Genomic DNA, 12,660 nt, shown 5'->3' with positions numbered 1-12,660 from the left:
GACACAGCTGACAATTGTGACTTATGTGCTTTTTAAAAAATATTGATATTTGATACCCAAAGGAAAAATTGACACTGAGTTGATAAAAATTCAGATTTCCATGAAAAGGTAAATTAACAAGCCTTGTGTACTGTGTGATGAGCACAACAGCACCTAACTTGATTTACTTTGGAAGGAGGTGGACCTATGTGGGCACTGTCGCGGTGCATGTGTTAACCTGCTGTCTGAAAGAAGAGCAAAAAAACACCACTAATATCGGATTATTGATACAGCAAAAATTCAAATTGAAACCATTTCAAATACTCAGTATCAATATTTTTCAAAATGACAATATCAAAACACTTTTGACAACACTAGTGCTCATAGGTCAGCTATTCACAGTCAGAGAATGAGGCTGTAGGAGGCAGAACAGAGGCTGAATATCAAAAACAAGGAGACAGCATCTGTACAAAAAGTTTGCCTTAAGAAACAATGATTAGTCCTAACTCCTTACTTTATATTTTGTAGTGGCTGTAGAGTTTAGTTCATTAAAAGTTGATTTAGCCACTGAATGTGTTCTGGGAGGTTCTGGCTGAGGGTGATCCACAGTGGACTTGGACAATTCTACGCTCTATTGTTATTCACCACAGAAGGATCCTGTCCCAGATCCGCTGGAGAAATGCTGAGGGCCAAATTGGACTTTTGACTGAATGAGGAATTTACTTGGGGATGGTCTAGAGAAAGTTGAGCCACCATGTCTTTGTGGGGCTGCTGCTCGGGCGATCCTAAATTGCAGATCCTCCAGAGTCATTGAGATTCAGGGGAGAGTTCACTCTGGCCAGGTGGAGGACTCCTCTGGCTGCTTAACAGCACAAATCTGCTCAGGGGTCACACCATAAATATTTAATCCTTTTCATGCTGCTTTGAGTGACAGGAACACCCCATCAAGAGTTAATTTCCCCTGCCCTCTACAGCCCTTGCTGCAATTGCAGGATTTTACTTAAGCACTTATTTCAACATTCAGAAACCGACTGACTTGTGCAGTAGAAGCTTTCAAAACTAATATGAGAAAACATTTTAAAAAGCTACAAGGGAAGAAGTAGACAGGGTTGACCATAAAATAACCATAGAGATGACTACTATAAAGACTATTCACGTTGTCCCCAAAAACATAATTTTTAAGCAAATATATGAGATATCTAACTAAGATTTAGTCAATGAAAATTATAATTACATGCCTTCAATGCCCTTTTACATTTTGGAGTTTTGTACTACTTATGATTTGAAACATTGAATCCAACACCCTGATAGTTTAAGTTTACTCCAGGTCCATATTTTGCATCGTGACCAGACAAAAGAAATGACTTTATTATTATGAATGTAACATTAAATACAACAAGTATTTTGCTGTGTTAAGCTTTCGCAAACTTTCAGTAATATAAATGTTACACTCATCACAGATGAATGCCAATCTCCCAGCTTTAATGATTTGCAAAAGCTTATAGATCTCACATCTTTGAGTCAACTGAGATAAATCACAAAGGAACATTTATAAGTGGCATTTTTAATGTATAAATGCAATAAATTAACTTTGATGTTACTGCTACTTTTGTTTCACTGAATTCTTTTAGACATATATGTTTGAGAGACACTGGAACTTTGGCCATTCTGGTCAGATATCATAGGCTTATATCTTGGTTCTATCGGATTTGACATCATTACACAAAATGACTTCTTCATCACTTTACCTTACAAACTGTCTCTGCATTAGTTTTAACTGAGGATGTTTGTTGCTCCACGTGCCTCCAGGTCCCCTTAGGGAAAATAATCTTGATTTCTGTTGTTTAGTTTTGACACTGAACTCGCCTGCTAACAAACAGCCAACAAACATATTGTAAGATGTGAAGTAAATTTCAAATGTCAGCAGTGTTGGTTACACTTATTGGCAGTATTTTCATGAAGAAGTGTTCACAGCTGCTATACGCGCTACTGATGCTGCAGAATCAAGGAGAAATCTTCACTGTCTGTGGAGTTGATAAAATGACACGTGCAAAAAACAAAAAATCAGAATCTAAAATGTCTTGGCAACACAAAAGTTAACTTTTTAATGGAAAATGTTTTATTCCTAGTTTTGTAAATCAGATTTAATCTTAGATAAATTCAGAATGTGAAGACAAAGCAAAGTTAGTATTTCTAAAAGATAAAGTCAGCGTGTCCTCAGCCTCAACAAGGCTAACTTTTACAGTAGGTACTTAAAAAAAACTCTGCCCTCTATTATTTGTGGATGACAATTTTTTAATTAGTTTGTGGAAACATGTATGAATTCTAAATGGGGAAAAGCAGAGTTGTTTAGTCTTGAATGTCACATTTTTGTCAGTGATTGTTGTTTTGCAGTGCAAACACAGGCTGGATAGCCAGGAGCCACTGAGCTTTTTTATCCAGTCTGGTGTAAAGAATGAATTATTCAACAGTAAGCAAGCTTTCAGCTGGCCATTTGTGTGCTTTGATCTAGGAATCAGGAGTTTGTATGAATGCCTGTATTGTCATGTTATGTTTCCAGTGTGTGTGTGAATTATTGAAAATAGTGCAGGCCCCCACTTCATCTGGTGAAGTTTACACTGCAGGCACACTGGACAGGCATGCTGGAGTTGTAAATCCCCAGATGTTGTTTATTTGTCCTGCGAGGTCGCGTGACTGGGTTCACTCAGGCTGGTCTTGCCTAAATGTTCAGCTAATGTTAATAGAGCTTTGAGGGCAACCTTGAACAAACTGCAGCTGCACGTCAAAACCCAGAACTCCTGTAAGCTCAGCTGAACAGTAGAATGTGAAGGTGTGGCATGCAGACAGGTGCTGCAGGTATCACAGATCATAAGTTGTTGACAGATTTATATGCTGTGTTTTTATTTGAACTCACAGAGCTGTGATTGAAGCCTATAAAATGCTTTATCAGCCTGAAAAAATGCCTTTTCTCATGACAATTTAAATAATTTTACAGCTTAGAATTAACTAATTCATTAACTTACTCATTTGTAAACTTTTATTTCATCCATTGTTTAAAAAGGAGACGTTATGAAGGAACCATGTAGTAGTGCTGAAACAATTAGTTTTTGAGTTGATTAATTGATAGAAGAAAAACTCTGATTATTTGATTATTCTTTGGTTTTATCTTTTTAGGTAAAATTGACAAAAATGTCCTAGTCAAATATAAATTATTCCTGGATTTCTTCTATGATAGATAATATCTAAATACCTTTTGAATTTAGAGGGTTGCTAGGAAGACGTAAGACCCTCTCGAAGTCACGATGGACTTTAAGAATTTGTAGTTTTTTAATAGGCTTTCGCTGACTTCTTTTCTTCCAACATACAAACAACAAGCAGATAGAAAAAAATCTATCAATGTTTTCTTGTCTCTGGATTAATGCAACATGTCTGCTCTTTTCTACCTTTTGAGATGTGCTCTGTCACATTCTGTTGAATCAAAATGCCTTTTCTTTTCTTCCGATTACCTAAGATACGGCTCATTAGCACATGTGTGGTTGTATCATTGTGGTCCCATTGTGTTGTAACAAAAGTGCAGCCTTTAATTGATAATGAAGGGAATGTAGAAAAATGTTTCATTATATTAAGAGATGGGTGCATTTCATACAGGGGTAGTGCAGATCCATGGCATTGGTTACAGCTGGACACATAATTAGAGTGCCTCCTTACCTATAATTTGTGTAATAGTTTTGGTTGGCGGCATGTTATTACCATATGAAAAGGCGAAGCAAGGGTCATGTGCATTGCTGGAGCAATTAGAGCAGAGCTGAGGGCAGAAGAATGTTTGGAGCCGTTGTTAATTGGAAATCTCTACAAAGCTATGCTTTAATTATAATTTAGTCAGAGCTGCACTGTTTTAAACCCAATATATTCAGTTGCCATTATTTTCTGTAATAGTATGAACAGCTAGGTCTGTTTCCTTTCAAAGCGTCGGGCTTTGAAGAGAATTAGATTGAATTAGATTAATTTGAAAGGCTGTGCTGCTGCGTGTTTCTTTTTGTTTTTTCATGCTAATGTAACATGGTGTTCTCACAGAGAAACTGGATCTGGGTTAGGAGACGTAAAACCTTCTGATTCACATGCACTTGAAATATGATTATAGGCATAAAGCTTTGTGTATGATTCCATATAAGTATTTCCTGCAAAAACCTAGTGAATGAACTTGTGATGGCTACTTAGAAAATGTTTTAATTATCGCATGTGAAGCCACACATCAGCTTTACATGTTCAGTGTTCACAGTTCATTTTCAGTGGTGCAAAAGTGTTCATTGACTTGTGGATAAAGAAAATTTAAAAAATGAACTAACTCAATTATTGTTTATTTGTTGTTTATTGACTTAAGCACATAATATCTTATTCACTTTTTCTGCAGATTAACAGCATTAATGAATTACAAGACACGGTTCACTTTCAGTCAAATTTTTAATAGCAAGACTTAATTAACATTAAAATCATGAGCAACCAAAGTCTCCATAACATCCTACAGCTAAGTGTTCAGACTGATGAAACAGACACTTTTATTCTGAGTTCATCTGAAATGGATTTTCTTGTCAGTAATTTAAAACACAGTATTTTCCTCTTCACGCAGGTCGAAATGAGCTGATAGCCAGGTATATCAAGCTTCGGACCGGGAAGACGAGGACACGGAAGCAGGTAAGACGATAGAGGAAATGTCTCTTTCGCATGAACGTCGGAGAGGTCGGATCTAAATGTATGCATAGTGTTCCCTTTGTTTCTGCAAGGGAAACAAATCTAGACAGGGAGTAACACAAAAGCTTAGCTGTCCAGGAAGACCTCTGAAGCTGAGATGGTCTCTGTCACTGCTGTGGTACATGAGCATTACATTCCCAAAATTGTCACTCATACCACCAGTAATTTGTACAGGAAATTGAGCCTTTTATGTGTAAGATGTCAAACTTTAACTGGAAATGAAGCCTTTAATTTTCTACAATAAAGCAGTTACGTAAAGTAGCCTTATTGAAAATTCTATGAAATTATTAATTTGAAATGAGAGCATCCACTGTAGTATCCCTCCTCATGACTAAATCATGGAGGTCGTGCACTTGGCCGGAGGAGAAGCCTTTATTAATATGAATGTGGAAGCGTTAATAGATTGGTATCACCTCTGATCAAAGAGCATATTAAAGAGTGCAGTCATCGTCGGAGAGTGCATCCTGTCTTCCACCACCCACTGTGCACTGCAGACAAACAACACTTACCACAGAGTTGAACTCAGATTCCTGAATCAAAGCATTATTGTTATACAATATAAATGTAATATAGATAAAAAAAATATATATAGAATTCAGGGCTCTTAGTCTTTCTCTTGTGTGTGTGTAGCACACTGAATAATATAAGATGAGATAAGAGAAAAAAAAGCTTTATTAATCCCAAGGGAAATTTGTGTGCTAGAGACATCTCAGAAATTACAATGAAATAAGAATGAAAACAGTAGAAAGTAAGTATAACACAGTATACAATACTAGTAAGAATCATTTAGTAAAATAAGAAGACTAAAACTAAACAGAAAAGTAATTTGTACATGAAGTTCAATCAGAAAATCTAAGGACTGAATTGATTCGTGTTTTCATGTGACCTGATGCTGAGCAGCTCTGATGGTGCTTCATTCACCCACTGACTGAACTCCCATCTGAACAGGAAATTCCCTGTATGACCACTGACTTGAGTGACAATGATAAACAAGCCAGTGTCTACAGTGACGTTCGATCACTGTGTGTGTATGTGTGTATGTGTGTGTGCGCACACACACATTTGTGTACGTGCGCACACACATAAACACACGTGCGTGTGTGTGTGTGTGAATTGATCAGTCTGGAGCAGGAAGGCTTTGTTGTTTCTGTGACTCTTCTACTCGACACAGAATCAGACAGAGAAAAGAGAGAGTTGTTTACTCACAGCTACACCAAAATAAAAGCTACTTTTATCAATTGTTTAAGTGTGTAATGTGTGTGTAATTGCTGCTATTTAAGGACTTCAACTAACAATTATTTTCAATAGAGGTGAAAATTGGGTGAGATAAAATTAATCTGCAACAGTTTTGGTAATCAAGCAACTGTTAAGTCATTTATTTAAAGAAAATTCATCAAATATTCTTTAGTTTCAGCTTCTTGAAGGCTAATTTATGCTGGTTTTCTTAGTCTTTTGTTACAGTAAACTAAATACATTTTGGTTATTGGACTGTTGGTTGAGAATTCTTAGTATTTTCTGACAGTTACAGTCCAAACAATTAATAGTAAACATCATAAGTTTCAGTTCCAGCTGGGAGATGACAATGAAAATAATTGTTAGTGGCAGCCCTGATTTATATAATGGGTAAATCTGCTGGTTCTTTTGTTGTTTTTGTTATTTTCTCAAAAAAAAAAAATGTCAGAAAATAGTGAAAAGTGTTCAGTGAAATTTCCAAGAGCCTAAACTGATGTCTTTAAATGTGTTGGCCATTTGACATAAAACCCAAAAATTGTCACATTGGAGAACCAAGAACCAGACAATGCTTGCAACTTTGCTTGAAACATTATGGAAATGATTATTACAGTGGTTCCTGGTTCATTTTCCGCTGATCAATTAATAATCGTTTCACTCCTAGTTAATGTATTGACTTCATGAGCATGAAGATATGTAAATAATGTAAATATTTGCCCTCAGAGGAAACCCTTGATGATGCCCTTTCTGTCACATCGCCCCACTTCTGCCAGAAAATTCCCCTTTGGTGTGATATATGTGAAAATTGTTGGAGGACAATGTAGATCCGGCCCTCATACCGCTCTTCAACACACATTACTTCTCTTTCAAACTGCTCCTTGCACTGCTGCACATGTGAGAATATTAAATAATGTTGAACTGTGTAAACTTGGCCGGTGAAATGCCTCGCCCTGCTCCCGTAAGAATACAAGACTAGCCAATTGTCATTCAGCACACAGCAGATCACATCTGGGTGTTCTTAATGTGTGCTAAAGGGGCCTGCATCCTCCTTAATCAGCTCACTTAAGTGACGACAACACACAGCATAACGCTTTATTGGCTGTTAGCTTGGTGTGTGGTTTGGAGATGCTCCTGTTATGCACATTATCTCCTTCAAGGGTTTTTTGTTTTTCTTTTAAACAAAGAAATGTATAATCCACTTTGTACTTTTTTGGTTTTTATTGTTTTTTATTCCCGTTTCTCTCTTTTTTTAATGGAGGTGTCTAGTCACATACAGGTCTTAGCAAGAAAGAAAGTTCGAGAAATCCAAGCTGCTATTAAGGTACGTCTGGCTTTGCCCAGTTGCAGGGGGCTTTTCATTGCCATGGTTACAGGCTCTTCCTTTGTTTTCCTCCCCTCCCCTACCCTGCAGGTGTCTAGTCACATTCAGGTTCTTGCCAGAAGGAAATCTCGTGAGTTTCATTCCAAGCTAAAGGTATGCGCTTTTCTGCTTTTGGGCTTGTTGGTTGCTGTGCGTCTTAACTTCCTGTTTCCCGTGGTGACACTGTGAATGCCTGGTGCTCTGATTCTTCCCCCTAACCCCAAATCCTCTGCTGACTGAAGTCTGTTCACATCGTCTAACCCTCCTCATCCGTCTCAGTCCATCTCTCACCCGCTCTCAGACATGCTGTCACTGTCCTGTCTACTTTCATCTTTTTTTTTTTTAGCAATCAGTTGATACTGCTGGAAGTTTGTTTTAATTATACAACAACCTGACAGATACAGGATTTTAAAGGGTAATACCAATAGTATAAAAACTATATAAAACTATAAATATATATTGTCTAATAAGATTAAAAACATGTTGATAAGCATTCAAAGCCAATGAGTATTTTAGATAATTGTGGCAAAGATACAGTTTGGTGCTGGGCCAAATGTTAACATGCTCACAGTAACAATGCTAAGCATGTTTAAAGTTTACAATGTTGACAGTTTAGTTAACTTAATTAGCTAATGCTAATATAAGCTAACCAGCACTAAACACAGAGTACAGCTGAAGCTAATGGTAATGCTAATAGTTCAGCAGATTTTAAAAGTATTAGATAAATTGACGTGGATGAAAAGTCAAGAGTTGAGTGTGAACCAGACTTCTTTACCAGTGATCCGATTGTAGATATCAGATAGATATAGATATTTAGCTTAAAACAAAAAAGTAAACCTGGTATTAGAAGATGGTCAATAGAGGAAAAGTCAGATAGATCCCTCATGTCAGTTGGATTCATCCACTGGGAACCAGGAAACGGGGGGAAGGGGGAAACGTTATGAAACAGGTTTAGCTGAAACCTAAGTGGTGACAAATTGAGGACTGACCGTTATTAACAAATAAAGTCCAAAATATTTTTGGAAGTGTATTGTAACTTACTGACCAATTTATATGCCAACACCAGTCATAAGCTAACACTGGTCAACAGAAGCAGTCCAGTTTATTCACCAGTCAGTCTTTAATTTGTATTTCCTGTTTGTCACAATTGAGTTAAACCAAAATCAAAGTGTGTAACTGTTGGGACGCATGCTGGCGTTGGCTGTTGGTGAGTGGCTGAGAGCTGAAGGTCCGAGGACATCGGTCTGATGGCGGCTGGCTGTTTTCTGAACTGCCCTCTCTGCTTTCTTGTTCTCCCTTCAATCTCTTGTTAACTCCAGACTCTCACAATGCCGTGGCTGCCAGCCGCTTTCCTTCCCCCCAGTTCGGATGTCGTCATTTCAGAGCGTGCTTGTCAGTTATTTCAGCAGTAGTGAAATCTGTTAAAATGACTGACGAAAGCTTTTCAGAATGGTGGATTAAAATGGGAGAAAAGCATTGTGAAAGAAGTAATCTTGTATAATACTGACCTGTAATTTAAGGTATTTTATGAGGTAATGCTTGTATATCAAAGGACGCTCTGTCCATGTGTCATTTTCTTCTGTCCTCGGTGAGCAGACTATACGTTTTGACTTATACACTTTGTTCCACTCTCAATATTCACCATGAATTAATGACCCCTCATTAATCTGTGTGTGTGTGTGTCAATGTTGAGAAACAGAAAGAGTCAGATAAGCAGCTAACCACATGAATGCCTGGTCTTTCAAGGGTGCAGGCGGCTGTCTGAAGAAAAACAGACAGCTTTTGTATGAATCGCTGTCTTTTCTCATTTAAGGCAAATTAGAGTTCAGGGGAAAAAAAAAAAAAGGAAAGGAAATAAATACAAGTGTGCCCTTCATTTAACGGGGCATCAGTGAAAACCTGCTGTTCCTGGTCCTGTCTATGGCATTTCAGTGAAACAACAGTCATGTTACTGCTCTGTTGTTTTGTCTCAAGTGGAGACTACTGATCAGATTGGGAAAATTATAGCGAGCAAGACACCCCAGAGACTACGGATAATTTGTAAATATAAATTTCATAATCCTTTATTATTGAGTATTCATTGCTCATCCGTGTTGGCTTGTTCTGTGAGAAGAAAGCTTGACATTCTTGATTTGAAATACTCTGTTTTACTGATGTTTTGAGCTGAACCACTGACACCTTTTAATTAATCACTCAGACTTTTGACAGTTTGATGATGCTGAATGAATAGAAATAGACAAATGTACAATAAAACCATGTTTGTTTGCATTTAGGTTACAAGTATGGTAAGTATTTATTTTCTGTTTGTGATGCTGTTTCCCGCTTTTAGCAGGGGCTGCTAGTTTTGCATTTGTGCTCCTGCCATAGTGACACAGTAGTTGCTGTTTTCTCAGTTTATTGGTGTGTCTTTGTGTTATCATACTGTAGCTTGACTCTGCCAGTGTCTCTTGCCAGCATGCTTACCTTTAACTTCTGCCATCAGTGAGTTTGCATGGGTTTGCTGTTATGTATGTGTTGTCAAAGTGTGCTACAATATTTACACTTTGACTCGATGCAACTTTGTTCATGTGCATTAACAAACTGCAACATACAATGTGTAGTGCACTCCTGTAGACGTTGGTGCTACTATTCCTTTAATTGAGCATAGCCTTTTACAATTAATGTAGTGACATCCAGATCGTGTACAAACTTGTTGTTCAAAGACTAAAGAAAAGGAACCAATTGGAGCTGCAAAACACTCTTAACTAAATGGGATTTGTGTCCTTCAGTTTTACTTGAGGAATTCCTCACAATGTTTAGATGTGTTTTCATGAAGTCAAATGCAGCCTTGATAGAAGTGCTGCTGAATGAGTTTTCCCCCTCAGTATTTTGGTGGTAGATTAGTCAACACGCAAACTTTCATTTAAGTGCATACCTCTGCCAGACATTGTATATTGGAATTCAGTTGGCATTGTTTGACACATTCCTTAAAAAAAAAAAAAAAGCATACACATAAATAGCAACGTAAATGCATCTTCTATTAACGTGCTCGCTGTTCACTGTTGTGAGAGTGGTGCTTTCACTGTGTTGTTTGGAGTCTGGTTGTTGCTACCCCTGCAACATGCCCCACCTCCCCCCTTCTGTGTGAGTGCTAAGCCTTTTGTGACTGCTGTTAAAGGACCAAGCAGTGAAGGACAAAGCCCTCCAGAGCATGGCCTCCATGTCCTCGGCTCAGATCGTCTCTGCCACGGCTATTCACAACAAGCTCGGACTGCCAGGCATCCCGCGCCCAGCCTTCCCTGGAGCAGGGGTAAGAGCCTCGTCGGCACCCCACTATTGATCCATCCTGTCCAGCTTCACCCGGTGCAGCCATGGGGCCAAGCACGCCGACACCCGGGCCAAATCACATTACACGCCACAGCTTTGCACAACTGCCCCTATCAGATAAGCACATGATCAAAAGGAGTGGTAGTCAAGATAACTACATCTGCTGAACATGGATGAGACATTTTGATCTTTTTACCAACAGCTGCTCACAAATGGATGTTCTTTGTTGTCTATTTATACATCTAGCTATGGCAGGGTATGATATCGGCTGGTCAGCCAGGATCCTCACAAGAGTAAGTATCTTTCTTTGGAGTCAAAAAGGACAATTTAAACGCTTTACAAACAGTAAATTCAATATTTTGTGCTATAGAAATGTAATGAGTGTGTCATTTTCTATTCCAGTATTAAACCTTTCACCCAACAAGCCTATCCCATCCAGCCAGCAGTCACAACAGCCATTTCAAGTGAGAATTTACTTGATTTAATAATATTTCAAGGATTAAAAAATGACTCAATATGTACATCAAACCTTCCATAATTGTTAACTGAATCAGAACTATTTGAATTGCAACTTGTTTTCACACCTCCACCCAACATCTTCATAGTAATATAGTAAAATGTACTTAATATTTACAGTATTCAGGCTCCATCTCCACATCTGCGTTTCCCGCCTTGATTTAAAGCATTTCAAAGACTCTTCAGTTGTGAAATCTGCTCCCTTAATCTCACTGTGAGAATTGACAGATTATCTTGCTGTAAAACAAATACGTTGAAAGAGAATGGCACAACAATAAAACCAGGTTTTGATACTTTGAACCCGCCTACATGTCTCCAGAGCGTCTTATCTACAGTGTGGCTTCATGAAGGAGGAGGGAAAATACAGTTTGAGGATGTGGTTTGAAACTAAATCAATTTCTGTAACAGCAGATTTTAATAAGTGAAGTTTACTTCTTTTTTATGCAGCTAAAAAAATGTTTCTGGCTAATTAAGTCCTTCTTGCTCATTTTTTGTTTTTATAAAACGTAATTTATTAAACCGCAGATGATACTGTGATGTAACATATCTAGCCATAATAAGGATCGTATCGTAAACATTAGATGGCTAAAATAAGAAAACATATAATTCACAGGATTTGGACAAGTCATGGAGTTATTCTTACTTGAGCCTGACCAATATATTGGTGGGCAGATGTTATCAGCTGATATTGCCCAGAGGATAATTTATAACTATTAAACTCTCAGTGAAGTTTAGTGTTTCTCTGCACTGATGTCATTTTAGACAAAAAAGTTTATTGTGACACTTAAAGATATCCTTCCTCTGTGACACGTTTGCCTCAAGGGTTTGATATAAATTTGATGTAAAAAGTGTGTGTCTATTGATCCATATTGATCCGGGAATGTTTTACTTCCTTATACCGGTATCGATCCCATAAAATGGAGTATCGGTCAGGCTTTCATTCCTACTCATATACAGTTTTCTTGTGATTTAGGACTGATGATAAATTAGACAGGCACTTCTGTGTAAAGTAAAAATGGAAACATTTTGTTCGAAACTAAATCATCTGTTGGCAGATTGTATCACAAGGCTGTTCTTCATTAGCATACCGGAACATAAATATGTTAAAATGGTATGAAAACGTTGAAAAAACAGCTGGATTTTTTTCTTTTGATTTAGTATTTTTTATTATTTTAAGTTATATTTGTTTTTTTCTCCCCTAGAAGTTTACTACAAGTGTATTTAATTATTACTCACAAACATTTTAGAAATAAGAAAATATCCAAGAATCATCATTGATGTTGAAAATAAAACATTAACAGTTAATTTGTTAAAATGAAAATATATCCATGCTGTGCAAAACCAACAAAGACAGGATGCATCTTTTATCATTGTGGTGTTTCTGCAGGTTACGAGCCCACAGCGGCTCCAGCTCCGACCGCACCAGCATGGCAGGGCCGCTCCATTGGAACATCCAAACTCCGACTGGTGGAGTTCTCCGCCTTCCTAGAGCAACAGAGAGACCCAGACTCAGTGAGTGG

At 37.7% G+C, this 12,660-nt stretch overlaps 1 protein-coding gene across 9 annotated transcripts in view; it reads left to right on the top strand.

Moving 5' to 3' along the window:
- tead1b (TEA domain family member 1b) overlaps positions 1 to 12,660 on the top strand; it is a 51,160-nt gene that overhangs the window by 29,060 nt on the left and 9,440 nt on the right. For 2 of the 9 annotated variants that reach the window (XM_037094843.1, XM_037094845.1), the window contains 7 exons: positions 4,607 to 4,671; positions 7,217 to 7,432; positions 9,592 to 9,603; positions 10,476 to 10,607; positions 10,871 to 10,917; positions 11,027 to 11,088; positions 12,528 to 12,652. In XM_037094843.1, the coding sequence (XP_036950738.1) occupies positions 4,607 to 4,671; positions 7,217 to 7,432; positions 9,592 to 9,603; positions 10,476 to 10,607; positions 10,871 to 10,917; positions 11,027 to 11,088; positions 12,528 to 12,652 (659 nt within the window). The remainder of the gene's footprint in view (positions 1 to 4,606; positions 4,672 to 7,216; positions 7,433 to 9,591; positions 9,604 to 10,475; positions 10,608 to 10,870; positions 10,918 to 11,026; positions 11,089 to 12,527; positions 12,653 to 12,660) is intronic. The other 7 variants (XM_037094846.1, XM_037094847.1, XM_037094848.1 and 4 more) reach the window with 7 other exon arrangements.

This window comes from Acanthopagrus latus, chromosome 4, assembly GCF_904848185.1.
Source record: "Acanthopagrus latus isolate v.2019 chromosome 4, fAcaLat1.1, whole genome shotgun sequence".
NCBI classification, from domain to species: domain Eukaryota; kingdom Metazoa; phylum Chordata; class Actinopteri; order Spariformes; family Sparidae; genus Acanthopagrus; species Acanthopagrus latus.
The sequence above is the reverse complement of the archived record's forward strand: the minus strand, read 5'-3'. Positions and strand labels throughout refer to the sequence as shown.